This window comes from Candoia aspera, chromosome 3, assembly GCF_035149785.1.
Source record: "Candoia aspera isolate rCanAsp1 chromosome 3, rCanAsp1.hap2, whole genome shotgun sequence".
Lineage (NCBI taxonomy): Eukaryota > Metazoa > Chordata > Lepidosauria > Squamata > Boidae > Candoia > Candoia aspera.
In genome coordinates, this window is record NC_086155.1 from 110,360,612 (window position 1) to 110,387,242 (window position 26,631).

The following is a 26,631-nucleotide window of genomic DNA, read 5'->3' on the forward strand; positions in this document are numbered from 1 at the left end:
CAGAATATGGATTTGGAATGTTTGTTAGCTGAGATTAGGATAGGAAGCCAGCTCCTCTGTTCAGTGGGCCTGCCTAGTGACTCATCTCCCACTGTTACCTCAGGTCTTTTTCACCCTATATTATGAGTGGTCTTCCCTGCTCAGCAAACAAATAAGCTGAAACTTAAAAAAAAATTCTTCCTTCCTTCCTTCCTTCCTTCCTTCCTTCATTATTTATTTCATCTAGCTTTTTTATATTTCTAAGATATACACTGCTGGGCCTTGAATCTGGTTTGGCTTGGTATATGGCTTCTGGACTGATCTTTTTTTTTTAAACCGGGGGAACAGATTTCCTCTAATAGCTTAAGTGTTCCCTGCATGTTTAGGGGAAGGAAATTTGGAGAATTCTTCCACTCTCCCAATTTCACATGACAGGCTTGGTGTAACTGTTCTTCAAGACATAATAAGACATTTCTTTGGGAATAGGCACTGTATAGCATTAGGTGGCTTGGCCTTGTACCAGCCACTTGGTTTGTGCTTGTTTTTCAGATACTGGCTTTAGCCATGTCTGTGAGTTTTGGCTTGCTGATTATTCCCAGGGGTGTTCACAAAATGGAAAATATGTTTTACTTCAGATGCGAAAGAAACATGCTGTGTTTTGGAAGTTCTGCTGAATTGTTCTAGGTGAGCTGCAGCTCAGTAAAACCGGGTCTTCTTGATAGTATGGGTGTCAGCTGAAACAAAGTCCAGATGGGTGTTAAATGGGTGAGCAGAGGAAAGCTGGCACACCGTGTCTTTCTCCTGTTCTCTGCATAGCCCACCTACTGATCTTTCGAATGCCTTCTTTTTTATTAGATTGGCACTCGTCATTATTACCATGTTGGTTAGTGGGAACTGAGCCTTCCTATGTAAGTTGGCTCCACTAAGTAGGACCAAAAGTGTCAAAAATCTCAGTTATAGAACATTCCAAAGCTATGCACTCTACAGGTACAAAAATTATTATCTGTGACTGCACAGACACATGAAGAGCCATAGTTATAAATAAGCAACCTTATAACTATGAAAACATGCTTTAAAAACAGATGTCCTAAAATCCTTGTGAAATAATAAGTAGAGAAATTGAATTTTCTAAAAAATAGAAGACTCCAAAGTTATTCCCCTTTCATTTTCCCAGCAGGTTCTGAGACATAGACACCTGAGCTGCAGTTTGACAGCTTAAGTTGCATTCCTGCAAGCTTTTTCCAATTTCATCTAAAATTAAAACTGGGGACAAGAATTATTCAATATCAGACATAATTTTATTTTATTTCCCCTTTATTTCCTGTTTTTCAAACACTGACCTGCTGAAAAAACCCAATAGCTTACAATTACTATAAAACTCATTTGGTTTAGTGAAAGCTTAATCTTGTGGATTTTTGCTTTTTAAAATTCTGTTGTCATATCTATTGCTGAGGTGTTTTGTTTAGTTTTGGAGAAACAGTGTGGTGGCTAATGAAAAATTGCACAGAATTTTTGCTATAACAAAGTTCCACCCTTGGGCATTGAGTTTTTCTTTTCAGTGAATAATAGCAAAATGGACCTAGAAAGTATTTAAGATACCTACCAGTTACCATAGTACCTTTGCATTCCTTAGTAAGGACGTTGGAATTCTAAATTGTATATATTTTAGAAAGCAATTGTGAATAATATTTTTCATTCTGATCTACATATAAATGACTAAAAATATGGAATTATTGAAATATTTGCAGTTGGACCAAATTCACCTCTGTTTTGGGATCTGATCTTTAAACTTCATACAATCAGTCTGCCAGATACGGATATTCCTATAACCATATCATTCTGGTAAAAGCCATTCCTCAGATCATATATATGGCTTTCCTAATAAGGTTAATAAAAGCTAGTAAGTTTGATAAGGCCTAAGAGATATTTAGGGGGGGTGGAAAATAACATTAGAAATTGTATGTTCTTCATCAAAAAAACACCACAAGACTAAATCTTTCATTTCATTTTCATTTCACTTTTCAGTATCTTTTTATTTGTTTGCCTGTTTGTTTTGAGGTACTGCTACAACAGAGAGTAAGATACTTGCTTTTAAGGTTACACAAGGAGCCCATAGCATCTATTCTAACGTTTAGCTAAGATTTTAATATGACAGTGTTATCTTGTATTGCTGTGGTATAATTAATATTAAGGATCATTTAAATGATTTGATAAAGTAGTTCTTATTCTACTCCAGAATAGATTTATTCTAATCAGTCTAAGCAAGCAGATCTGATTTTAAAGAGGAGGTATTTGATTAAATACATTTTTTTCTGCATTTTTAAACAGATTATCCTTTGGACTATGATGTAAGAGAAGAAAAATCTTCAAAAAATCTACTTGGCTCTGCCACAAGTGAGTACACTAAAATCTACTTCTCATCTTACAAAGTTTAAGCAATATTTTTAGGAAAACTGTTAAAACCTGGTTGTTCCAGCAGGTCATGGGCAGATATGTTGAGATATATTCAGATACCTTGCAGAGAGGTGTTTACCGGAATGTTGATGTTCCTTGGTGAATAAGCTAAAGTTATTTTTCTATGCTTTTGTTATTCTGTTGTTTTAACCTTATTTATGGATGAGGGATATGTAAGCTGCTCCTCAGAGCTGGTATTGATTGAAGTGGCATAATCCCAGATAAATAAATAAACTATTTAGGAAAGAGTCCAGAAAATTATTTCAGGATGCTGTTCATATGCATGTCTTAAAGTGTGTAAAAGGGAAGCTTGTTTTGGAGCCATTTGTTACGATATGTAAAATGATTAATGTGACATAAGTGATAAATATAGAAAGAATATAGAGCAATTTGATCCTTGTGTTTTCACTTTTGAGAAATTACTGAAGACCTGTCTGTATGCCAGTCTTTTTCCAGAGCCAAACTGTATTTTGGGTTGCCTTATATATTACTTTTTATACCACTGCTAAAATTAGCCTGTTTTATTTTTGTATTTATTTTTAGAGCTTGTTGCTTTTTAAAAATTGCTTTTATAAACAATTCTAACCTCTTCTGGAGGGAAAAGTAGTATAGAAATAAAAAATAATAATTATAATAATTCACAGATTTGACATCACCAAAAGTAAAAAATATGGAATATATTAAAAATTTTGATACACATACCTGTTTGGTCAAGAGGCTAGTTGAGAAGAGCCTAATCATTATTTTTGAAGTAAAATCCATGGATAAATGTCCATGATTTTACTTTTATCCATGGATAAAAGTCCATGCTGAACTTTCAGAAGAGTGGAATATAAATGTGAAGAGTATGTGGCATATCTGACTGCAAGGAAAACATTAAGCATAATTCCTAAAATTATGTAGTAGGAAACATAGTCTTGCAAGTAGGGGCATTTACAGTACTCTTGGGTGCATTCAGAGAGCCCTGTGCCCGGAGTGATTCAGTATTTAAAATGAGCAATACTATGCTTAAGGCCATAGACTAAAATTATGTGTAAAACATCAACAACAAACATGAAATTGATCTTACAGAGTATTTCTGACCATATGTGTTAAGTGAACAACTTATAAATATTTTATATAGTTCTATAGCATTTCACCCAACATCTTGAGCTACAACATTCTGTCCACTAATATCAAACCAACTTGCTCATTAGGTTTGCCATCAATTAATTCAAATTCATTGTGAACGTTACTCTTTTATTTACATTTCCAAGTTTTCTTTAATTTAAACATTTTTGTACTTGTTATGTAAATTCAATTTTATGTACTTTGTATACAGTAGACATTTCTTAACAGTTTTCCGTGTATTTTCAAGCTTTAAAATTGTATCTTTAATAGGGAACATGACCCCTTTCAGAAGAGAATGAATCCTAATCTTTTTACTGTTAGCAGTACTTTGGGTTCAGTTTCAGTTGTTTGATTCTTATCCAGCCCATTATGTAACCCAGGCAATGTTCTATACTATTGACAACTCATAATGAATAATAGAAATTTGTGCCATCATCATACTGATGGCATTTCACTTTAGTACTCTGGATGATTATTTCATGTGTTTGTATATAAAATACAGATAATTAGCAGAATTCCTTAAAAGGTTGCAGACCAACAGCTCAGGTACCAAACACTAGCTCCCAGTACCACTTTCTGGACATTGCCTGACAGAAGGACTGAAATCATTGTCATATAGTGTCCCAAGGCCAAGCCATGACAAGAAATGCAATCATTTCTGGTGTAAATTTACTAATGCAATCAAAACAGAATATTTTAATACAGAGAAAAATACAAGGAGAAAATGAAAATCAACAATAAAACCAAAATACAGCTTTACAAATACTTATCACTGAATAGCAGTATTTTACGTATTCAACAAAAACAAATGCAACCCACTATAATACAACATAGCAGCACATATTTAAATCCAAAATACATGTGCTAAAGTGGAATAACAAAAATGATTCATTTTAAAATAGTCAAATATGCAGAGCTTTCTTTGGTAGATTGGCAGTCTGTGGCCCTCCAAGTATTGACCTTGTGATTCTTAGAGCTTCCTTTGACCATCGTGGAAATTGGCGGCATTATTTTTCACCACTGTGAACCAAGAAATGTGAAAAACATATGAGTCCTACAATAACCTTAACATAATTTTAAATGCACAACACATTAATTGCCCCCAGAACTCAAGAAAAAGCTATACTCTCTTAATTGCCCTGCCTACTTCACTCAAGAGCTCCCCAAAATCTGGCTCTCTTTCACCAAAAGATTATCTACTTAGAGTTAAACAATACATAATTGGAAAACTACCCAGTTCAGCATGAGTTCACTTCTGCTCTTGATTGATCCCCCCACCTACTTGATTGATCTCAGAGCATAATTAAACCAGGTGAGCTCCCTGGTTTATTGTTTGATTAATATGTGCATATATTAGCCAATCCTCATTTGGCTAGTTGAAAGGTAACACATGATGGTTCACTTGTAAATCCTCAATATTTCCTAATTTTTCAGTTTGGTTACTATTACTACTACTAGTCTACAGAAAGAAAAGTTGGGGGGAGTGAGAGAAATCTTTCAGTTTTTTAATTGTTCTCTTAATCACATAATGGCAAACATATCCTCCAAACACTCATAACAATAAATTGAACTGGACATGGTTCAGCCCTTAATGACTTAATCTGCTTTTCTATTTTTAATGGAAATTAATATTTAAAAATCCTGATTAAATAGTTAATTCTTTATATGTTTGCACTTCCTTAAAATAAAAACCCCTCTGAATACTGTAGAATATGTATATGACACCCAAGGAGTCAGAAAATGACTTGGGGACCTTTTTTTCTATGTAGTTAGATTGTATCAGACAAGAATGCAACAAAATCTTTCAGATTTTGAATGGATTTCACTTTGGATTTCAGTGTGGGCAACAGGTGGAAGCTATTTAATTTTCTTAGTTCTAAGCAATGGTGGTGAATTATTCAGAAAATACTATATTGTTTGACGTATGTTGTTAAATTCTTGACTATCCTCATTATTATGAGAATTTTCATTTGTGTTGCATATACATGTATATGTAATTTACTGCTCAACAACTGTATACCTAGCAGAACAAATGTCAGTGAAAGTGACTTCAGACTTTTCAAAAAAATTTTGGTGGGATTTGTGTCTGACACTTTTCTAGATGCCATTTTAAATATGGTGAATATTGCTGCTAATATACTTGGAGCAAAAACTGAAGAGGACACTGCAGAACAAGGTAGGCATATACAATGTCTTCTAATTGATTCTTGGAATAAATTTTGAATGGCTTTTATTTTGCTTAGATGAATTTTCTCTGCTTTGTATAATAATAAAAACACTGCAATTATTTATTTTAATCATTTTACCTTGCTTTTCTTCAACAAGATATAAATTAACAAAATAATTTACCAGTTTCAAAAACAATGTGATGCAATAATAAAGCAATCAAGTACTAAAATATTAGAGAAACATCTAGAAATTAATGAACAATCCAGTAATTTAACCATAGCATTAAAATCACCTCAAAAAGAGTGCAGTTATTTATGGACCAAAAACATTTACAGAAAAAAAGCTTTTAATATATGTCAGTCCCACTAGGTAGACCAGACCAGAAAATCAACTCCACAGGAAGAGTAGAACTACACTTTATTGAGATCGGCTATGACAACAGAATCTTGCAAGTCTGCTGTGCTGTACCTCTCTTCCTTATAATACCCCAGTGAATCAGGGAGTTGTTTGTCTGAGCCGCTTCTGAATGTTATCTGGCTTCCCAAGACTTAAAGAATGTCTCAGCCCTCTTTGCCTCAGTAACACTTCTTGCATATTTTGGTTAAGGTCACCTCTCTTACTTTCTACAGTATCCCACATAAGGCCCTGCCCTGCGAGGAGGAGGCAAGATGAGCCTTCCTTGAAAGATGTCCATTCAGGACCTGGACAGTTACTGATTATTTGTGTACCATCCAGAGCCTCTGCAGTGAGAGAATGTGTAAATTTTTTTAAGTAAATAAATGTTACACCTTGAATGGTATACCAGCAAATTAAAAACAACTAATAAAGTTTACATTAATATATTGAACTCTTTAATTTCTTCTGTAACCATAATCCAATTCAATGAAATTTTATGTAATTATATCTGTATGTCTTTTCAATAGGAAACAAGAATGTTTCTGACAACGCAACTGCCACTTCCAAAGCAACACCAAAACTGCCAGAACCAACTACTGTTCCTTCTTTAGAGTAAGTGATGTGTGCTGGATGGTTAGGCTAATCTCAATGAATCTCTTGCAAAGAATGTGCTTATGAAATAAAGCTAGATAAAAACTAAGATGTGTAGTTGGGCTGTTTATAAAAATGAATAGAACAAATAAAATATCATGAGCTCAGCAGGGAAGGTGCTGCTCCGTTGCCATCTTAGCTCCGCCTCCAGCTAATCTCAATGTCTTTTGGTAGTTTAGAAAAAAATTAAAACTATAAAGGAACATTAAACTTAGACTCTGCTTATCCAATCTCTTTTCATCTTTGAAATATGAAATATGAAAGCCAGAAAAATGAGAAATCTAGAGGTAAAAATTAGTTTTTCTGTTTTTTTCCTCTGAGACATTCCTTCCACAAGTAAAAATGAAAAACAGAATTATGAAATATATTCTAGTAGTATCATTCTAACTTGTACATACACTGTGTGCACAATTATTAGGCAAGTTGTATTTTTGAGGATGAATTTCATTATTGAACAACTACGCGGTGGCGCTGTGAGTTAAACCGCTGAGCTGCCGATCGGAAGGTCGGCGGTTCAAAACCGCGCAGCGGGGTGAGCTCCCGTTGCTCGTCCCAGCTCCTGCTCACCTAGCAGTTCGAAAACATGCAAATGTGAGTAGATCAATAGGTACCGCTTCGGCGGGAAGGTAACGGCATTCCGAGTCGTCATGCTGGCCACATAACCCGGAAGTGTCTATGACAATGCCGGCTCTAAGGCTTAGAAACGGAGATGAGCGCCGCCCCCTAGAGTCGGACACGACTGGACTTTACGTCAAGGGAAACCTTTACCTTTACCTTTACAGTGCTCTCTGTCAATCCAAGATGTTAATAAACGTCAAACCTGAATATTTAAGAAAGTAAAAGTGAGGTTTTGGCTTTCTTAGGAGCATATCTATGTGTGCACAATTATTGGGCAACTATTAGTGTGCAGAATTATTATGCAACTAAATGAAAAACGAAAATTCCCCCGTCTCACTCATTTATTTTCATCTGTTAAAGTGAGAATAATAAACAACTCAAAATTTACAAATAAACATTTCTGACATTTCAAACAAAAAATCAGTGACCAATATAGCCACCCTTCTTTGCAATAACAGTCATAAGCCTTCCATTCATGGAGTCTGTCAGTTTCTTGATCTGTTGACGATCAACTTTTTGTGCAGCAGCAACCACAGCCTCCCAGACACTGTTCAGAGAGGTGTACTATTTTCCTTTACTGTAAATCTCACATTTGAGAAAGGCCCACAAGTTCTCAATAGGGTTTAGGTCAGGTGAGGAAGGGGGCCATGTCATTATTCTTTCATCTTTGAGGCCTTTACTGGCTAGCCACGTAGTGGAGTACTTCGATGCATGCGATGGAGCATTGTCCTGCATAAACATCATGGTCTTCTTGAAAGATGCAGACTTTTTCCTGTACCATTGCTTGAAGAAAGTGTCTTCTAAAAACTGGCAGTAGGTTTGGGAGTTGATTTTGAGTCCATCTTCAACCCGAAAAGGTCCAACTAGCTCATCTTTAATAATACCAGCCCATACCAGTACCCCACCTCCACCTTGCTGGCGTCTGAGTCAAAGTGGAGCTCTGTGCCCATTACTGATCCAGCCACGGGCCCATCCATCTGGTCCGTCAAGAGTCACTCTCATCTCATCAGTCCATAAAACCTTTGAAAAATCTGTCTTCAGATATTTCTTGGCCCAATCTTGCCGTTTCAACGTACGCGTCTTGTTCAGTGGTGGTTGAGTTTCAGCCTTCTTTACCTTGGCCATGTCTCTGAGCACTGAACACCTTGTACTTCTGGGCACTCCAGGTAGGTTGCAGTTCTGGAATATGACAGCACTGGAGGATAATGGGTTCCTGGTAGCTTCACATTTGATTCTTCTCAAATCTTTGGCAGTTAATTTTTTAATCTTTTTTTCTCAACATGTTTCTTGCGACCCTGTTGACTATTTGCAACAAAATGTTTGATGGTTCTGTGGTCACGCCCCAATATCTTAGCAATTTCAAGAGTGCTGCAGCCCTCTGAAAGACTTTTTACAATTTTTGACTTTTCAGAGTCAGTTAAATCTCTTTTTTGGCCCATTTTGCCTGAGGAAAAGAAGCTGCCTAATAATTATGTACACCTTGATATAGGGTGTTGATCTCCTTAGGCCACACCCTCCCTCATTACACAAATACACATTACCTGATATGCTTATATTCAATAAGCATTCAGGTTTATACAGCTTGGAGGTGGAAAATATGCATAAAAATGATGATATGGTCAAAATACTCACTTGCCTAATAATTGTGCACACAGTGTACAATGGTTCAGATATGAAAGGAACTATGCTTAGAAACTTATCAAACAAATTCATGAACATGTGAAAGAATATTAATTCTGCAACAACCTTTGCAACCTTCTTAATGGATGTACTGAAGTGCATGTTTATTCTACTAATTTTCAACTTGTGTTTGCAGACTTATTTCTCCAGAAACACCACAGACTGAAAAGGAGATGTTAGTCTCGGAAATACCAGGGGAGAGACCAATTGTTCAGCTTGTCCATGAATATGAAGAAGAAGTCAGTCAGTCAACAGTGACCCTGCTGCCAAGTGATGAACAAGAAGAGGAAATACCATGGTTTGAGCATGAAACACAGATCTATTGTTTTGATCTGATCACAGCCTGTTGTATTTCTAGTTTTTCAGAGTACATATTCAAGTGGTGTTCAGCAGCAGCAGTTCTCCATCACCCCCACAGTAGAACTGATACCAGTTTGGAAAAACATGATTCTGTTACTGTTTCACAGATACAGCTAGTTCCAACCAAATTGTTGCATACTTTGGTACATGAGCATTCTTCAGAGAAACCAGATGCCTTAATTGCAGACCTGTCTGAAACTGCAGTAGGTGTTCTAAGCAGCGTGTTAAATGAGGCTATGGTTAATCAGACTGAAGTCACTTTTGAACTGGAGCCCAGTCATCCACAGACTGTGTCGCAATCCATCCTCTTAGATGCTACAACAGGAACCAGATCACCATCTACAATAGAGGTGTCCTCTGAGCCTACAAAATACGAAACTGTATCTGAAAGTCCAGAGATTCTTTCCCAAGAGGAAATTTTTGCTGAAGAAGATAGAATTGTGGTATCTGTTACAGAGAAACTTTCTACATCCAGTATTGTAACTGAATTCAGGGTGATGAACACAGAAGAAAAAACCTCTACCGAAACTACTTCAACGCCAACAGAAATTGTTCCACAGTCTGAATGCATAGTAGCCATAGAAAGCTATGGTGTGGAAACAAAAGTTAGTTCTTCGGAAACAGAAAAGCAAGAGGTATCACTTGTGGAATCACCATCTTTGGAAATAAATGATGATGAGCAGACTGTCGAGGAAACATTTCTTGCAATTTCTGTTCCTGGTGGGTTGCCAAGAACTGCCACAGACTTTTATGCTGAACTACAGAATTCTACAGACTTAGGCTATGCAAATGGAAATCTTGTTCATGGGTCAAATCAAAAAGAGTCTGTCTTTATGAGACTCAATAATCGCATTAAAGCCCTGGAAGTAAATATGTCTCTCAGCAGTCGCTACTTGGAAGAACTAAGTCAGAGGTATGAATAACAATGGAATTCTTATATTCTGATTTTTTAAAGTCTCATGAAATATATACTTCATAAGATTGTCCTCATGTTATAATAGCAGTTGGGAACAGGATTGCCATCGCTAAGCGATGTGGTTGTAAAGCACAAAGTCACATGACTGTATTGCTTAGTGACAGCAATCAAGACACAGAGGTCATTAAGGGGGAAGCAAAGGGTAAGGAGAGCAGGGGTGCCACAGGGGGCGGGGGAGACCTGGGAGGCCTGGCACAGGCTGCACATGAGTTGAAGGGGGTGCTGTGGAACAGCACAAGTGTAAGAAAGGCGGGGAGAAAGGGTGCAGTGTGTGGGAATGAAGGGGGAAAGCGTGCAGTGCATGCGTGTGTGCGAACAAAGGGAGGGTGCAGTGCATGTGAGGGAAGGAGGGCATAGTGCATGCATGTGTGTGAGCGAAGGGAAGAACGGCATGTGCGAACAATGGGGGAAGGGCATGGTGCATGTGTGTGTGCAAGCGAAGGGGGAAGGAGGGTGCGGTGGGTGTGAGCAAAGGGGGAAGGAGAGCGTACGTGTGTGCAAGTGAAGGGGGAAGGAGGGTGCAGTGCATGCAAGCACAGAAAGGCCAGGGAGGGGGAGGAGACTTACCCAAGTGACTTGCTACCTTCCCTGTCACCTTCCCCATTGACTTTGCTTGTTGAAAGCCAGCAGGGAAGGTTGCAAATGACGATCACATGACTGTGGGATGCTGCATCCAGCTGTAAGTGCGAGCTGGTTGCCAAGCACCCAAATTTTGTTCATGCAGGGGTGCTGCAATGGCTGGAATTTGAGGACGCCTTTGTTCAGCGCCATTGAACGGTCACTGAATGAATGGGCATTAAGCAAGGACTACCTGTAATTATTAATGCATAGAGAAATGATTCTCTAAAGTTTTGAATACGAAAACAAGGAATGTCCATGATAGGATACTTGAGGAAATTAGTATTAAAAAATCAGTTTAATTTTCTAAATGCCTACATGCTTAAGAATAATTCATGCTAAATGTACATAACAGTCTGAGAAATCATGGAGCTTAATCTTATTCTAATGGGCATAATTTCTTTTATGTATAATTGTAAAATCATTGTGCAAACCACCTTTGGGTAGAGTCCCAAAAATGATTTAAACTACAACGTTGCTTTCCTTTCAAGGGATTTAAAGAAGGCTAGATGTTCTCTTCAGTTGAGCAGTTTTTTTTTCCTTTTCTAATTGTGCAGATACAGCGATGAGAAAAAGAAATTGGGAAGAGATGAGGAATGGGTACTAAGATTCTCTCTTATTTTGTAGGTATCGAAAGCAAATGGAAGAAATGCAGAAGGCTTTTAATAAAACAATAATAAAGCTTCAGAATACTTCATGCATAGCAGAACAGCAGGTTTGTGCAAACCTATTTTTTATTATCTGTAACTTAATGGGTTTGAAATTCAAGAAACAAGTTTATTTTACATTATCCAATTCAGCAATATTGCATTTCTGTATAGTAAATACCTTTCAAGACTAAGGAAAAGGGAAATAGTGTTTTTTTTCCCTATTTATCTAGGATTTGAAACAGACAGAGGCCATCCAGCTTCTACAGGCTCAACTAACAAACATGACATTTGTTGTTTCCAATCTGTCATCAACAGTAGCTGAACTAAAAAGAGAGGTAAACATCTGAATAATATGAAAGAAAAATGTTTTCTAAATTTAGAATTCCTATTGCTCATAGGTATCAATATTTATATATTGAGCACTATGTCTTTTTAAATATGAAATGCTAGTAATAGGCTCGTTTCATAGAGGATAGATTTGAATTAGAGTTCAGTCATTACAGATTCTGTGCTGACACGTTTTCTAAGCTGAAATGCATTGTAGAGTCCATAACTAAAATTTGACTGTTTCATGTGAAACAGATGCCTACAATTGTTAGTCATTTGAAGATTACCAACCAGTTTGAACAAAATACTTGAAAATATTTTAATAGGTTTTCTATGTTATCATAAGCTCTTTATCATAACAGAAAGAATGAAAAGATAACCAGTAACAAATTTATGACATGCTTCCTAATGTAGTTATCTGTAGGCTGACATAATTAGGTTCAGTTATGGTACAAATAGAGCTGTTCCCATTAGCGACATAAGGCTGTACTATGATGACTGCATACAAGCAAACATCAATTCTCCTTGCCTTTTACGGTAGTTTTTAAGAGAATTGTAGAAATCTGTATCATAGGATAGGCTTGCATGAGGGAGATTCCATACGCAGTTGAATTTACTTCATTCTTAATCAGTAAGGTCATGCTATTGAATGCTGTCCATCGTAGCTGTCACTCTGTTGAACTTAAAGGGATACATTTGGGGGCTAAAACAGGAAAAAGCTTGGATCCGTGGAGCAGGATGAGCAACTGTGTCCTGGAAGAACTGCTGTAAGTAGCAACAGGATAGAGAGCTATAACTATACAGTATTCTATAGAATGAGACATTTTCATCTCTTCGTCTCATCCATTTTCCACAGTCTGTACAGTCATTAATTATCATAGCCCAAAATAAGTTTTGCCACTTAGTTGGCTGCTAGATTATTCTATTTCAAGCAGAAAGGAAGATCTTTTGGCACAAGCGGCATGCTTAAAGTTTTCACCACGTATCATGGGTGAGCAGTACTTATTCATAACATGGCTGCTGTAGGTGAGTGTGATCAGGTCGAAAACACCCATTTTACAAAGAGGCTAAGAGAAAATTACTTGTCCAAGATCCTGAAAATGTGTCAGGGAAGGAAAGTTGAGCCCTAAAATACAAACTCACTTCTTGGCACTTAAAAGTTAACAGCTTGGTCCCTCTGTCTCTGTTTCAGTCAGAATCACCCACATGCATATTTAAAACACACATACCTCCCCCCCAACAACCTAGGTTGCTCCATTGCCTTTTCTAATCTTTCCTGATATTCTCTGCAGCCCTTCCCTCCCTAGCTCCAAACTCTTCCTGTATACCGGATTGCTGTGCAGCCTCCCCTATTCCATCTCAAATCTCCCCACTTCCTCTTCTGGCTACACGGGAACATTTCCAGAGAAGAACTACCTTCTTTTGATGCTCCAGACAATGTATCTGGGAAATAAAAGTGGCTAGAGGCCAGAACTCTGAAACATTCCTGGCTGCCTGGGAAAGAAATTAAACACCAAAACAAAATTAAATTAAATCACAAATAGAAAAAGGATGAGTTGAGGATATATTTGGAAAGTATTGGGGGACAGTTGCATCTGCAGGGATCCCATTACTTAATTAGCTATAGGTAAAGTTTAATATCATATAGATGCTCAGTTACATATATATGGTTGGTTCTATATTTAACCATGATTATACAATCTATACAATTTCTTTTTTAGGTTTCAGATCACCAGAGTTACCTTGTGATTTCTTTGATATTCTGTGCCATCCTAGTTTTTATGTTTTTTCTGCAACGTTGCAAAAACAAGCCAGAATTGAATAATGATTACTTCTCAAAAGTTCTCAAAAGTAATCACTATCCTAGTCCCAAAAGGTAACTTATTTTTCAGGTTTGTTTGTGTAGTTACTTATTAGTGTAGATGAAGCAGGAAAACTAAAATCAACTACAAAGACATACTTATGAGTAAATTTATATAATGCTTTTTACTATATAAATATGTAGAATAAAAGGTGTATTGAGTGTGAAATTTATCAAATGGCTTTTCAAAGAATCTTGCCACTCAGGCTAACTTGCAGATAGGTCATCAAAAGTAGCTGAACATCAGCAGTTCCCCATCTTTCTAGTGGGAAATAAGCTATTTCAGTATTTAACTCCATTTAGCATACTTGAAACAGCAAACACAAAAAAGAGAGTTAGCAACACCCAATTGCAGAATGTTATTACCACTCTCCTATGGAGCCTAATTACCAAAATAGCCTCCAGAAAGTTGCCTGTCCCCTGCAAAGGCAAGAACTGATGACTCTTTCCATTTAAAAGCCCATTCAGTCAGATACGTAAGCAGTTCAAGAATTTGCTCAATGTTTGGTTCTGATTTCTCATTTTGCTCTAAGTTCACAATACACATCATGCTTTACTTCTTGAGTTCCATAAAATAAGTAGAATGTAGAGTACACAATGGTTATAAAGTTTCTTACCCTTTGTACTAACAAATTTGGATCAGTTATCAAAGTTTCTGAGCGCACTTCCACTTTACACACTTTATACAAATGCCTCCAAATTTATGTTTGTTAATCTGAAGAGATTTGAAATAGGATATTATCACATTTATCCATCAGAATAAATTTGGCTAAAAAGTTATCCTGTATTTAGAAAGGATGTTCCTATTTAATGGCTATGAAATAATGTCACTTTGGAAATTTGTCTTGCCTAAGCAACAAGATAGGTTTGATAACTATCCCAAATTTGATAAATAAATGTGCAACTACATTTTTCTTACGAGTGCACAATGCTACCCTAAATGTTGGGGAACCACAACTCCCAACAAGTATAGTAGAAGGATCTACAATATAATTATTATATAAAATAATACTATATAAACTAGTATATAGACCAGTATATAGACCAGCCTTTCTCAACCTTTTGACCCTGGAGGAGCCCTTGAAATATTTTTCAGGTCTCGGGGAACCCCTGCACATTCAGGCTCAAATATAGGCCAGAAGTTACAAAATTATTATATTCATTTCATGGGTAGGCCTGTATATATGTGTTAACAGTGTTCTTAAACTAAATATAAATGTAAATTTACCTCTTTAATGTGAAGTTGCCTGAATTTGAAATAATTTTTTAAATCGTTATCTCCCAACGGAACCCTGGTTGAGAAACCCTGATATAGAAGGATCCCGGGAGATACGTACAGCTCAGCAGTACCTGAAGGACTATACATTGTATACCCCTTGGGGATTTGTAGACTTCAACATGTATGTAAACTTCCCTGGCAGCATAAAACTGATGCCCAGAAATGTAATGCTTTTGCACTAAGCTCTTGTAGTACAGGAAACTGGAAAAATAGAAGCAATAGGTGTCTGAGAACTCTTCTAGAGTAGAAGTCTTGGTTTTAGAACTTGGGCAGGGAAAACTATTTAATGTACCTTTGGAAGTAAGGCACTATGTTTTTCTCCTGCAGGTGTATTTCCTCCTATGATGATATGAATGTGAAAAGACGAACCTCCTTTCCACTCACTAGGTCTCAGTCTTTTCAGTTAAACAGCAAAGAAGGTAAGGATAGCTATATTTTAACTACTTGTTTCTACAGATTGCTGGTAAAACCTGTACTGTATTCAAGTGCAGAACAGTCTTCATAAGACACACTATATTTGGCGCAGAAATACTAATGTTAATGCAATTAAAATCTTCTATTAGGTAGTCAGATTTTTGTGTGTGTTAGCATTATTTGGGTTGCTGTATAATAGAGCAGACCCAAGTCCAGCAAGTGCTGCTATCTTTAGCAGTCCCTCTTCACCAGAGACTGATCTATCAGGAGGATTTTGACTGTTGCCCCAATAGTATATTTTCAGACTTGAGAATAAACAGATTTTGCTTTAGAAGTTAGAGAATGCAGTTGCTGTTTGACTTTTATTTTAATTTCTTTTATAAACTCATATATACTGGTAGATCATTACCAACTATAATAAAGATTTGCTTCCCATGGCACCACAAAGTCTTGTATGGTCCTGTAGCATGGTACTTGTGGAAGGCCAAAGATTTCAACGAAGTTGAAACATTAGAGGTAGCTTGTACATAGCTCTCAAGGTTGAAGAGCCAACCAACAGAACTCTGCCTAATGACAATCTTGCCACTGTGCTGCCACCTCCTGTGCCCAGATCAGAAAGTGCCCCTACCTTCTGCTCAAGTTCCATCCCATAGACCATCTCTCTCCACCATTTTCCATAAAGGAAGGGACAAGGTCCCCAGTGATGTGTCAGGACACAAATTCTAAAAGAAGTCTAATTCACAGAAGTTATATATGATTGCTTTCTTAATCCCCATCTTGATGATGTTTGATAAGTAACAGCTTACTCAACACATGGGCCATTTCATGGAGGAATTCATAGGCTATAAATTTTCTCAAGTGAAATACAGTGCTCAAAAAGAAGGTTGTTTTTTCCCCTCAATTCCTGGCCATTTGGGAACTGACGATGATGACACATGAGGCAGAATACAAGATGCAGGGATTTCTAATTGTGGAAGGACATGCTAACCTGAAATTGTCTTAATTAGCTGCTAGGCATTTATTTGGCTAGAGATTTAACCATAACTAACAACCAGCATAGCTTAGGTATGTATAACATGTCCTTAATACCATAAAATCTACTCAAAGAACAAGCTCAGAACCAGCTGTAAATTCGTCACTTACATTGATGATATATCATTTTTTCTAGCTTTATTGACTTTTAATGTTACTTTGTCTTAATAAAAATTTTTATATATATATATATAGTACTAGAGTACTATTTGTATATTCTATTTTTTTTCCTTTTAGTAGACCCTGATGACTTCTATATTGTAGAACCATTGAAGTTTTCCCCAGAAAAAAAGGTACGTTGTTATATAAACTTGTCCTAAGACCAATAGATGAGTTAAAAGGCTCTCACTTATCAATGCTATTTTTCTTTTTAGAAGAAGCGTTGCAAATATAAAAATGAGAAAATTGAAACAGTCAAGCCAGTAGCTGAGCCAATACATCAGGTAGCTAATGGAGAAATAAAAAGCAAGAAGACTTTTACAAATCAGAGAGACTTCTCTAATATTGGTGATGTATATCACTCTTTGTACAAAGGCCCCCCATCAGAAGGAAGCTCGGAAACCTCATCACAGTCTGAAGAGTCCTATTTCTGTGGCATTTCAGCATGTACAGGTTTGTGCAATGGGCAAATCCAAAAGACAAAAACTGAGAAGAGAACTCTTAAACGAAGAAGATCTAAAGCCCCAGAACAGGAGAAACTAATAAAAACTTTAATACAGACTAAGACGGGGTCGTTGCCAAGCCTGCACGATATCATCAAAGGAAACAAAGATTTAACTGTGGGAACATTTGGTGTCACAACCGTTTCTGGACACCTTTAAATTTTATTGAACTCTTCATAGCAGAAGTTTTTGTATGACAAATTCTGTTGTATTTGGGTGATAGGGTAAAAGAGAGTATTGGGGAGCATTTAGATATTTTGATGGTTATTACAAGTAGCATTGTGTCAACAATTTTTCAGAGCTGCTTTTTTATATCATATCAATTTTCCCCAATCAGTGTTCTACACAATTCCCATTATCCCCTGCCAGCATGCCTAGTACTTGCTGGCTAGGGATTATAAGAATTCCAAAGTATCCAGGGGGCAGCTGATTGTGGAAGGCTATTCAGTAACTTGGGGGTGGATGTAGACTGGGACATTGGAGACTAATTTTATACAGTGTTTTTCATCCTTACAGAAACTAAGGTCTTGAACCCAGTTTAAACTGAACACAGTTAAACCTTAACAATCCCATTTTGCTATGGTTCTGTTTCTTGCACCTTTCCATATTTATGTGCCTTTTGTATATTTGTAATATCCCTGAAGGGGAAACATTGATTTTCAAAGTTATGTCATTTGGAATATAACACTACAGTGCCATAGAACTATATTTAGGCCTCTAGTGAGGATAAATTATGTGGCTTGGATACCATGAAAATATTGTTAGATAGTCTTTCTTTCTCTGTAGGTAATAACAATATTACTCCTTGATGGAACCACACCTCTGGAAGATGTGAAGCTCACTTTCAAACTAAGTTAACAGGAATAATCAGCATGGTGGTCTTTTAGTTTTCTTTAATTGTCTTCCTATTCTAAGAAATTGAGAGAAGAACCAGTTGCCTCCATTCTGGATAAAATCAGCTGTCAATAGAAACACAATAGTGAATTTAATGCTTGACACAATCTGTATTCTGTTCCAAAAATATGTCCATTTTTTGTATTTGATAACAAGTGTGTGTATGAATGTGTATGTGCTTTTTCATATGACTTAATTTTTTGATTGTATAGCTGAAATGTGAGTTCATCAGAGTGAATGATAGGGAAGGTCTTTGGGGGGAGTTTCAAGATTATGTTGTATAAGTTAACTTATTGAGCACTTTCAGTAGTGCCTCCTTGTTTTCTTTTCTTAAAAGAGCTAATGCCTTTTCTAAATTTCATATGTAATGTGACTTATTTAAAAGTTTTTGTTTTGCAGCTTTCGTGTTAGTTTGGGTACTTTTTACAGTGATATACTTAGTCTGCACAGCTAATGAGATGGACTTTTTAAAAGAACATGAATTGAGAAATGGGCCCAAACCAAAATTAGAGTCAGAAGGGTTAGAGTGTTTGTGTGAATCATACAAAATTGTGGCACTAGGACATGTAATAAACAAGAGATTTATGGTGCCAGTAGAAACTGTGAATTTCAAAATAAATCTGAACACTTGTATTTAAAATGTGTTTATGTGTTTTTCTCTGGGGCTAGGCTTTCTCACTGGGTAATCCTGGGTTTGGTTAGTATTTCCAGTTGTTCTTTGCATGGTTGCAATCATGCTTCCATTGCCCCTTTCAGTGCTGCTGCATCTTTATCCCACCCCTTCTGTCTACTGCTATTACAGTGCTGTATCTCTCATAGAACAAGATAGTCTTTGCCAAATAGGGAGATGAAGTGCTATGCATATAATGATATCCTTATATATGGTAAAGCAAAATTGTGGTAGCTCTATTCACAATGAATCATTTACAAAGATATTAAATAATGTCTAATGTTAGGGAGTGTAGAAAAGATATACAGCAAAGTAAGATCTTGAATCAGGTCACTGAAGTTCCTAGTTCACGATTATCAATACTGACTGGCAGTGGTTCTTCAGAGGTCTCAGGCAGGCAACTTTTTCTGGATTTTCTGGGGGAAGGGATTGAATGTGAGACCTTTGTTCACATACACATGTGTTCTATTACTGAATACTCTTCGTTATCACATTGTTATACTATGGGAATTTATGAGGCTTTACAAGTATCTAGGATGGCCTATTTGGTATGCTAGTTCAGGAGCAAGTAGTATTCATGCAAAGCTAAACCATCAAAATGCAGGCACAACAACCAACTTTCCTTACTTGCCAGCCATTTTGCACTCTGCTATACCTTCCGTTATCACCAGCACTAAAATAGCACAGTAGCTAAGAGTTTTACCTAGCATGTAACCTTTACTCAAGTGACTGGAGATACGATGAAATGGACTTTAAAAACTCAGCTAGCTAGCCGAAGGAAAGAAAACAGTCATTAAAAACATGTTTCTGCTAAAATATGAACTAGCAACCTTTTATTTTACAAGACAAAATTCTTAGCTATCTTAATACTGTTAACATAGACAAGGTCTTTGAAGCTCTTGGACTGTGGCAATGATGGCCTCAGCTGAGTGGGCATTCCTTCTTTGTGGCCTGGGTTTGGCCTGTCAGGAAGTCAAATGCTCCAGCTGAAACAGGAGTACACAAGGTAGCATGCAAGGAAAAGCCTACTTTCAAACTGCCACAGAAAGTTTGCCTAATGGTCAAATTTGCAATGGGAGAAAGGGAATCTATTTTTCAAATTTCTGTCACCGCCCATCTCCCCTATGAAGGCTGATGTTCATCTCTGCCCTCAAAAAAATGGTTGCTGTCCTATTCTGACAAAGAGGCAACTAGGCAGTGCAAATAAGCCCAATGTGAGCTTTGGTCTCTCCAGGTGGAGCCCCAGAAGTACCAGAGAACAGAATGGTTTACCTCAAAATGATTCCAGCAAATAGAGTCTGTCTTTGACCATTAGAATCTTTGGAGTATTTGTAAAGCTCATACTTGAGCCAGTTGTTCAACTGGTAAGAAAGATGAGAAGAGCATAACTGGACCATGATCTATGTTCCCTTGAACTTGGAAAAACATTGGGATAAAAACAAAAACTTTATAAATAACCGAATTATAAATTATGGTTTTTGGCTTACTGTGCAAAACCAGACTATTTTTACCTATTCAATAAGCCATTGTTAAGCAAACATGGCTTAGGGTAACTGCTGGATATTGTCATTGTGGTTTCCTCTAGCCTATTTATAAAATTGTACCAGTGAGCAATGTGCCTTAGAAAAAAGAAGTTACTCCTTCAGAGGCACCTGATTCTTCATGACCTGATGGACATCTTGCCAGGATTATCAGTAACTACTTCTCTGAGTACTTGTGAGCTTCCACTTGTGTCTTCACTGACAGCATCTAGCCACCATCTCTTCTGTCAGACTCCTTTTCTATTGCCTTTGATTTCTCCAGGTCTGAGGATCTTCTCCAGTGGCCTTTGCCTTTGCCTTTACCTTATATGTCCAAAATATTTAAGCTTTAGTTTTTGGTGAGCAATCTAGGTTTGCTGTATATCATTTAGTACTGAATTATTTTTTTCCTTATACAGCCCATGGTGTTCTCAGCAATTTTCTCTAGCAACATCATTCAAAGATATACATTTTTCTTCTTTCAGCCTCTCTGATGGTCCAGCTTTTATACCATATGTTACAACTTGGAAAACCATGGCCAGTCTGGTCTAGTGGTTAAGGCAACTGCCTTAGGCATGAAAGCTGACTGGGAGACTTTGGGCCAGTCTCTCTCTCAGCCCAACCCACCTCACAGGGTGGTGGTTGTCGGGAAAATAGGAGGAGGAAGGAGTATTAGGTATGTTCACCACCTTGAGTTATTTATAAAAATAATAAAGGAGGGATAGAAAACAGGAAGGCAGGCAGGCAGGCAGGCAGGCAAAAATGAGTATCTGTTTGAAACTCCCTTGCCTTTTTCATTATGCATCAGGTGTTAATAATATGGTCTTGGATGCCTTGTCCTCTTCTGAATGTAGCTTCTACATCTTGCTGAAGTCTGGATTACAAACTCTTGAGCATTATCTTACTAATATATAAGATACACAACTGATAATTTGAGTAATCTTTAGCAGTGCATTTTGGGGCACTGTATTGGATTCTAAATTGATCTTTTCCAGTCCCTTGACCACTGCTGTCTCCCATACAAGCTTATACACACTTTGTTATACTTCAGGCGCATCATCTTAAATGGTTTTAAACCGTTCAGCTGGTATTTATCAACTGCTGCAGCTTTGTTGCTGGCAATATTTTCTAAGGTCCATTTAACTTTATTTTCTAGAAGTCTGGCTCTAGTTGATCAAACCTTCATATGCATTATTGATTTGGGTTTGTTTGTTTAAAAAAAGTTCCATATGTTTCCCTCTTCATTAAAACTTTTCTCCAGTGAATCTTTGTCTTTATGTCCAGCTTGCATAACGGTTTCTCTTGATTTCTGTCATTTTCTTAAATCTCTTGTCCTTCCTATTCAATTGTAATCCTCAGTTTATTTGCCCTGGTTATTTAGTTATAAATCCCTGTTTCTTCTTGCTCTTACCTGGAAGTCAGTATTTAGCTGAGCAAACTTTCCTCTCTGTTGTTTTTTGCTTTCTGCCTTTCTTCAGTTATTTTCCACATTGTAGGAAACAGACAGATTGCCTTCTTTTACTTTTTGCATCTTTTTCTTTTTTTGGCTTCATCTTTAATAATGTCAGGAATTTCAGCCCACAGTTCTTCAAGAGCTCTATTTATCAGATCTAGTCAATTAAATCTATTCCTTGTCTTCACCACATAATCATATGGGCTATTGCTGAAATCATTCATGTTGTTTGAATATTTTATTTGTTTTCTTTAAGTTGCAAGAAGTGGCTCATGGTCAGCGCCATATCTTGTTTTTCCTGATTAAACAGAGCTTCTTAATTTGATTTCAGTGTTGTTCATCCAGTGATGTTCTATATACAGTTGTCTTTAGGTTGTAATTTCCTTCTTGGATTTTGAAAGTACAGTATTTGGATCTTCTTGGCAGGACCCTATTACTCTGTTTCCTGCTTCATTTCATACGCCAAGACCACATTTTTCCTTTGTTTGAAATACTATTTCACTTCCAACTCTAGCATTTCAGTCTCCTAAAAGTAGTATGAGGTCTTTCTGGTGTTGTGTTGACATGTTATTGCAAGTCATTCAACTTCTATTTTTTTCTTAATCTGCGGGTTAAACCACTGAGCTGCTGAGTTTGCCAATCGGAAGGTCGGCGGTTCGAATCCGCATGACGGGGTGAGCTCCCGTTGCTAGTCCCAGCTCCTGCCAACCTAGCAGTTCGAAAACATGCAAATGTGAGTAGATTAATAGGTATCACTTCGACGGGCAGGTAACGGCGTTCCATGTAGTCATGCTGGCCACATGACCACGGAAGTGTCTACGGACAAACGCCGGCTCTTCGGCTTTGAAACGGAGATGAGCACCACCCCCTAGAGTCGGACACGACTGGACTTAATGTCAAGGGAAACCTTTACCTTTACTATAGTTGGAATATAGACTTGGAATGTGTACTGGACTTGAATTGAGATCATTATGTCATTTTTAATTGTAAGCAAGCACAGACTTTGGCACTCTTTTGTTAACCAGGATGCCTACTACATTTCCTTTATGATTTTCATGGCCACAATGAAAGATCTGATGCTCCTCTAATGTGACGTGACCTGCTCCAGTGCATTTCAGTTTGCTGATTCCTAAAATAACATTCAGTTTCAGCATTTTTCTCTGACAACATCCAATTGATGGTTCTGACATTCCACTTAACAATAGTACGTGTATGTTTGCAGCATTAAACTTTTCCTTTGCTTCTGGCAATATCAGCAGCTAGATTTTCTTTCAGATATAATTCAGCCATATCATAAGCACCAGTGCTATTCATACTTGCCCTCTGTTCTTCCCCAGTATTCCAATTGGATACCTTCTGATCTGGGTGTTTCATCTTGACATTATCCTGGTTGTGAATGGCCATTTGGCCTTCCTGGCAAAATATTGGTATGGGCTGCCACCTCCTTCTCCAACGCATTGTATTTATTCTGACCCTTCTTCTATAATGTGCCCATATGAGTGTTCTGCCACTGAACACTCGCAACAGGATAGTTCATAGGGTCATTGGGCTATGCAAGCCCTTTTTCAACTCAATGTCACCACCCTCCACTTAGAAGCAGGATTTCCATGTAATTAAGTTTTAAAACTGATTTTGTTAACAAATAAATGAGTCCAATGTAGTCATCATGTTACCTAAGAAGCCATCTTTAATTTTACAAAAGTAAAGGATTCCCAAAGACACATTGTTCTCTATTTATGTAACCCATAGACCATGCACAGATGATGATTTCAAGTTTGAGATACAATAGTATCAGTAAACAATAATTATTCTAAGTAAAACCTTTATAAAAGACATATTTGTACTGTATGTTAGATGGTCTCAGTAGCATGACTGTTTTTTCTGAGGAAACCACTGCTGCAACTATTTTTTAAAATGTGTGTATTTTGGGAAGAGGGAAGGAAACAACGCATGAGATAAGGTCAGAGGCTGCTGTACTGACTCATTCATGCCACGCTCTACATAAACAAATTGGTGAGTCTAAATGCCTGAAGCACTGCGGGGAGTAAGGACTGGCTGGCAGATAAACAATTCTGTTTTCTTCACACATATTAAACAGATGGCTAGTTTGTGGTGGCACCTAACTGATCTTGGATGATATTGAAAAGCCAAGCAATGTCAGACCTAGTTAGTACATGGATGAGAGCACCAGGAAATCCCAGAGCCATAGGCTAGTTGGGAAGTCAAAACCACATCCCAAAAGAAAGCAGTGGTAAATCACTTCCATATTCTTGCCAAGTTAGAAAAACATGAACCTGTTGCTTAAACACTAAGAGCTGAGCTTGACTCAATAGAGGCTTTACCCTAAAAAAGAAAAATGAGGGCAAACACAGAGTCTTGCACAAAGTGAATGACATCTTCCCCATGCACATAATGATCAGAAAAGGATAGGTTGAAGTTTGTGGTTTTTCAGTAATTTCTCAGATTTTTGCTAATTACTTTGTAAGCCAGGTACAAAATACAAAGCAAAAGTGTGCCAAATCTGCCTAAGGCAGTTAATAACAAAATTTATATTTCCACTCTTTCCTTGTATTTTTCTCCAAATTACTGTCTATGGAGTAAATAGACTCTATGTTCATAGGAGAATTGACAAAAGCAAGTTGTTCTGTAGGCTTGGAGATAGTAGAAGACAGGACTCTGCTGAAAACTGGTTTGGAGGGCAATGAAGGTCCTTCTCCTCTTCACAAGGATTCCTAAGGTAATGGAGTCTTTGGCTGGAGATAGGCTTGAGTGCACACATACACATTTTCCATCTAGTTTTTTGGCAGAATAAATGACTCCCTCCATGCAAGATAATATCCTTAAATCATAATTGCAGGCAAGTCAGTTGAGCCACACTGTTGATGCCATGTGAAGCTATCTTTCAATTATTATTGAAAAATGGCTATCTGTAAAGGCAACAACACAAGACAGTTACTTTTCTATTATAAGCTTGATTTATTTCAAGATTTTCTGAGCAAGAGCGTCAGGCCCACAGACTGACGTTATGGCATTAGCGAAAGGCAGTATCTCTATTAAAGCCAGAGAGAATATCTGCTTAATCAAATACACTGCACTGTGTGAGATAAGCTGCTCTTCTTTTTATTGCAGTGTTGCCCTAATTCCCCTCTAGAAATGTTGATTACTGTTGAAATCTTTAATGAGTTCCTCCTTTTTATGCACTGAATGTTCATGTTTATATTAAAAGACATTTCCTTCACCAAAAGACAGTTTGATGGTGAGCCTTTTTATTTCAAGATCAAAGTAACTTTTCCATAAAGAGATGGTGAACTTTTGACCTTTATGCCCCAAAGACTCCCTTTTCCTTCTGTTTGCAAGCTTTGGTGTGGCTATTTTTTAGTTCAGTTCTAAGTAACCACACTGGAAGTCTGATGTCAAGAGAACTAATGGTATGGAATAACTTAGTACATTGTAAATGGTCAGATTGTTCCACTTTTCATGGAACTCTTGAAGCACACAGGGCAGACCACAAACTGCCGTGGGTAGAAAAAGCTGACTGCTTCTGTACCGAGATAATTTTTGCTCAGCAGGAGGCATAATTTCTGTCCATGTAAATTTGGTCTCAGTGAAGATATTTTTCTGACTCTGAAGTTTAAGAGGCGGATTTTTTCAGAGAGCATCAGTGAGAACATTCTTCACCTGCCTTTGCTTTGATTCTGATAAAACAGATGTTTAACACTCTTTCAAAAGACCCCTTGCTCAGAGATGAAATAAATTTATTTCATTTATTTATTTATCAAATTTTTATCACCGCCCATCTCCCCCCACAAGGAGGGACTCTGGGTGGTTAGAAATACTTTGCATGCAAGGGAAGGTTCTTTTTTTCCTTTACTGCTTTCAGTTCTCTTAAAGATATCAACTGCCTCTATCCTTAGTGAATAAACATCACTTTGACTTGGGCTCAGAATCACACCAAGAAGCCAATGCAACTGCTACAGAATTGGCGTAAGATGATCGTCTTAGCCAGCTCCCCAAAGAAGACCAGCAACTGCAGCCTGTACTAGCTGAATGGCAGCTTCAAATACAGCAGTGTTTTAATTAATTCAGTTTGCAAGTAATTAAGGCTGGGTCTGTTTTCCTTTGATAGGGTCAGAACTGAATCATCAATAAAAATTAGTAAAAAGTGCTTCTGCTACCAGTGAGCTTTGAGTTCAGAAGGTACTCTCTGTCCAGTGCAGCAGATTTCAATACTCAAAATATTTCTGCCTTGTCTAATTATGCTGGAGCTTGTTCTCCTCTACCATTCCTAAATTGTCTAATGATCTATGACAATAGAGGTTTCCCAATCTTCAGCATCCCCAAAGTTTTTCCCTCTATTTCATTACAGGAGACCAGACCCTACCCACGAGAAGACCTAATTATAACTTTGAGACAGAGCCATACTACTCACGTAGGCCATGAAATTCTGAACTGTGTCAGACAATCTCAGCGTGAAAATTCTCCAGGATCCTTAACATCTCCCAATGCTAACTCAATCAATTTTGGAAAGAAAACTATTGAGATAGCAAACTGAGTAATACAACTGCATAACCACAATCCTTTTTTGAGTTCCTCTGAGTTCAAGGCATTCCAGGCCCTTGAAAATGGCAGGGGGAAAAAAGGAAGATTAATCCAAGTAAACTAAGACTACTTTTTCTATTTTCAGGTAATGAAAGGTAATTATCTCCATTTGATAATCTGATGACTGTGTCTAAAAGAGGTTCTTATATAACCCTTCATCCAACCAGGTTTGAGAAATACATGCAGGTTTATCACACACTTTCAGGAGAAAGTCAAAGGTAACATGTACCTTTAGATTAAGGAACCTGACTTTCATTAA

At 37.3% G+C, this 26,631-nt stretch overlaps 1 protein-coding gene and 1 long non-coding RNA gene across 5 annotated transcripts in view; both read left to right on the top strand.

Annotated features, from left to right (window-relative positions):
* SUCO (SUN domain containing ossification factor) overlaps window positions 1-18,770 on the top strand; it is a 62,677-nt gene extending 43,907 nt beyond the window's left edge. For 3 of the 4 annotated variants that reach the window (XM_063298570.1, XM_063298572.1, XM_063298571.1), the window contains 10 exons: window positions 2,308-2,373; window positions 5,645-5,719; window positions 6,636-6,720; window positions 9,194-10,330; window positions 11,639-11,726; window positions 11,892-11,996; window positions 13,710-13,864; window positions 15,456-15,547; window positions 16,812-16,867; window positions 16,949-18,770. In XM_063298570.1, coding sequence (XP_063154640.1) covers window positions 2,308-2,373; window positions 5,645-5,719; window positions 6,636-6,720; window positions 9,194-10,330; window positions 11,639-11,726; window positions 11,892-11,996; window positions 13,710-13,864; window positions 15,456-15,547; window positions 16,812-16,867; window positions 16,949-17,395 — 2,306 coding nt within the window. In that variant the 3' untranslated portion in view covers window positions 17,396-18,770. Of the gene's footprint in view, window positions 1-2,307; window positions 2,374-5,644; window positions 5,720-6,635; window positions 6,721-9,193; window positions 10,331-11,638; window positions 11,727-11,891; window positions 11,997-13,709; window positions 13,865-15,455; window positions 15,548-16,811; window positions 16,868-16,948 lie in introns of those variants that run through there. The other variant, XR_010067605.1, reaches the window with a different exon arrangement.
* A 3,262-nt stretch (window positions 18,771-22,032) lies between these two features.
* LOC134494929 (uncharacterized) lies at window positions 22,033-24,665 on the top strand. Its single transcript, XR_010067730.1, has 3 exons — window positions 22,033-22,383; window positions 22,698-22,977; window positions 24,394-24,665. It is a non-coding gene; the product is annotated as an uncharacterized LOC134494929 (long non-coding RNA).
* The last annotated feature ends 1,966 nt before the right edge of the window (window positions 24,666-26,631 follow it).